This window comes from Arachis ipaensis, chromosome B04 (assembly GCF_000816755.2).
Source record: "Arachis ipaensis cultivar K30076 chromosome B04, Araip1.1, whole genome shotgun sequence".
Lineage (NCBI taxonomy): Eukaryota > Viridiplantae > Streptophyta > Magnoliopsida > Fabales > Fabaceae > Arachis > Arachis ipaensis.
Genome location: NC_029788.2, coordinates 78,742,632 through 78,745,363, shown reverse-complemented (window position 1 = coordinate 78,745,363; position 2,732 = coordinate 78,742,632). Strand labels below are relative to the sequence as shown.

Genomic DNA, 2,732 nt, shown 5'->3' with positions numbered 1-2,732 from the left:
TTAAAGTATAAGGTTGATAGTTATGAAATAATAAGGATTTTATATGATTTGGATTAGATAAGTAATATTTTAAATATTATTACTGCTATTTTGGAAAATGAAGAAATTAAGTATATTACTTCTAATTATTTGATTTGGACATTTTATTGAAAATAATTTGTGAAATTGATGAGCAAATTGTATTTCCTATATACAATTAGTGTTGGACTTAATTTGGGTTTCAATTACTATATTATTCCCAATTTTATGTGAAATTACCATAATGCCCTTAACCCTAATTTTTACTCTAAAAGCTAACCCTGAAACCCTAGCCACTTGACCCCTACCCAGCGCCGTTCTTTCCCCCAAGGTTTGAAACGCGTTGCCACCCAAAACCCCTCCAACGGAAATAGAAACAGAAAGGGAAGTGGGGTGAGGGATACACGGAGAAGTTAGGAAGGAAGAGGGGAGGGAGGAGTGTCGCCGGTGCATCAGGCCTCACCACCGCCGTCGCGCCGCCTTGGAGTCCGCAGTCAGAGTCGTGTCGCGCAGAGAAGAGGAGAAGAGGAACTCATCGCGTCGCCGCCACCCACGGAGCTGCGAGCTGCGCCCAGTTGCCGTCGGGGTCACCGCGCCATCGTCCTTGCCAGCTCCGAACGAGAAGCACGATGGAGCTCCGCTTTTGCTTCCCTGGTTCGCCGTGAGTGAGCATCGTGGGAGAGAGGACGACGCGAGTTGGAGGCTCGGTTGCTGCTGTGCTATGGAGCAAACTGAACCGCGCCGCGCTGTTGGGGTTCTCACTGTCGCCGGAAAAGGATTCAGGCCGCCGCAGGTGTCGCGGTAGGAAGAGAAAGCTGTGCCCCTTTGTTTTAACCGCCTGGAGTGGTTCTGTCACTTCCGGGATCACCGCCGGAGCTCCGGGCTGAGCCTCTGCCACTTGAGATCCTGCTGTCGTCGCCGGAAAATGCTGCCGGTAAGGCTTTTAAGTTGAGTTTCCCTTCTGTTGAGTTTCCTGGAACTTCATCGTCACTGCGTGTGGTTCAGATCACCGCTGCTGCTTGGGGCTGACTGCCGGGTTGTCGCCAAACCGGTTCGGAGACCGCCGCTGTTTCGGTTCAACCATTCCTTCTTCGGTTCGGTAAGCGTTTCGATTTGAAATCCCTTTAGTTACTATCCTGTTATCATACGCTGAGGTTTGTGGCATTAATCGCTATACGATTGAGTTCTGGTTGTTGTATGTTGCGATTAGTGTTGCTATGGTTATTGTGAACGTGGCTGGGAGCTGAGGTTTTGGTTGCCGTCAGTTCGAGTTGAGGCGGAAATGGGCTTGATGAGGCGTTTGGATTATGGAATTGCGTTTTGAGGTAGGGGCGCTTTCCGAAAACTATAGTTTATTATTGGAATTATTACATATGGGTACTGATGTGAGATATTGTGTATTTGGTGATTGTATCTGCCTTATGTATTATTTGATTGACTCAAATGACTATGGATGTTGGTTTGGCTGAATTGTTGTGTGGCTTGTGAAATGTAATGTTTGAAGTTGATTCTTTAAAGATTTGAAATGAGTTTAATCCGTTGAGGATTGGTTTGAATGGAGTCAATTATTTTGATGATGTGAAAGATAGAATACTTTTGAAATTCAGCCTGGGTTGCTTTAATTGATTTGGTTTTGAAAAATGATTTATTGTTGAACTGATTCTCTAAAGCTTTAGAAATGAGTTAAATCAGTTGGTATTGAGTTGATTTTTGAAATGGTTTCCTTGAGATATGCCACTGAGGCGACTGTTGGATTTAGCTTGCTTTTGAATTGATTTCTGGATTGAGCTGTTGAAAAGGAATGAGAAACGGTTTAGTTGGGACCCGAACCGGGTGGCAAAAGTCCAAGTTTTAGGGGAGGTGCTGCCGAAATTTCTATAAAATTCGAGTCTTTATTGAAATGTTGTCTAGAAAATGATGAGTTAAAGACTTCTGCTATTTTATTTGAATTATCAAGAAAAGGATGATTCATGCTTTCGAAATGAGTTAGTAAAGATGAAATTGTGATTTAGTCTTGCTTCTTAAGAAAGGTATTGTATCTCTTTCAAGAGAAAGTTATTTAGATGAAACTTGTGTTTTAAAGCTGTTTGAATGCGAAAAGGGTTTATGCCTTTGAATTTGACTTGGGGGTTTCAATTAAAGAAGTTTCAATGACTTTGAAAGAACCTGAATGTCTATTGACAAGTTTTATTTTGAAATGTTTTGAGAAAGGTTTTAAGTACACTTTGAACTCTGAACTTTTGCAAGACTAAAACAATTTTGAACAGTTGAAACGCTTTAGAATTTATCATGGGGGTTGAAGCTGGTTTTGCCTAAGTAAAGGAAATGGCTTTGAAAGAAATAAATGATTACGTGACTCGGTTCGGCTTAGATCCTATTTTATTACTCAAATCGGAAAGCCAAGGTTTTAATGATTTTAAATGAATTCGGCGAAATGAGTTATGCTATTCTCCCCTAAAGACTTGGGACTCTGCCGAAAAACTTTGTTATAAAATCTCATTGTGGGATGGGTGATTTCGAATGTTCCCAAAATGAATCTTTAACTTTCCATGGTTTTGGAAGTTTCGGAAAGAGGATGCCGAGAGCGGCTTTGTTTTAAAAAGGGAACTCACTTTGAGTAAATTTGGCTTATGAGCCTGAGATGATTTGAGAAACGAGATTTCTAAAAGCCAAGGCTAAAAAGAGTTGAAGTTTGATTTCAAAGTGAAATGGCT

General features: G+C 41.4%; 1 protein-coding gene across 1 annotated transcript in view; it reads left to right on the top strand.

Moving 5' to 3' along the window:
• LOC110271515 overlaps nucleotides 1-2,732 on the top strand; it is a 4,784-nt gene that overhangs the window by 639 nt on the left and 1,413 nt on the right. Inside the window, exon 2 of the mRNA XM_021122469.1 lies at nucleotides 436-819. Coding sequence (XP_020978128.1) covers nucleotides 436-819 — 384 coding nt within the window. The remainder of the gene's footprint in view (nucleotides 1-435; nucleotides 820-2,732) is intronic.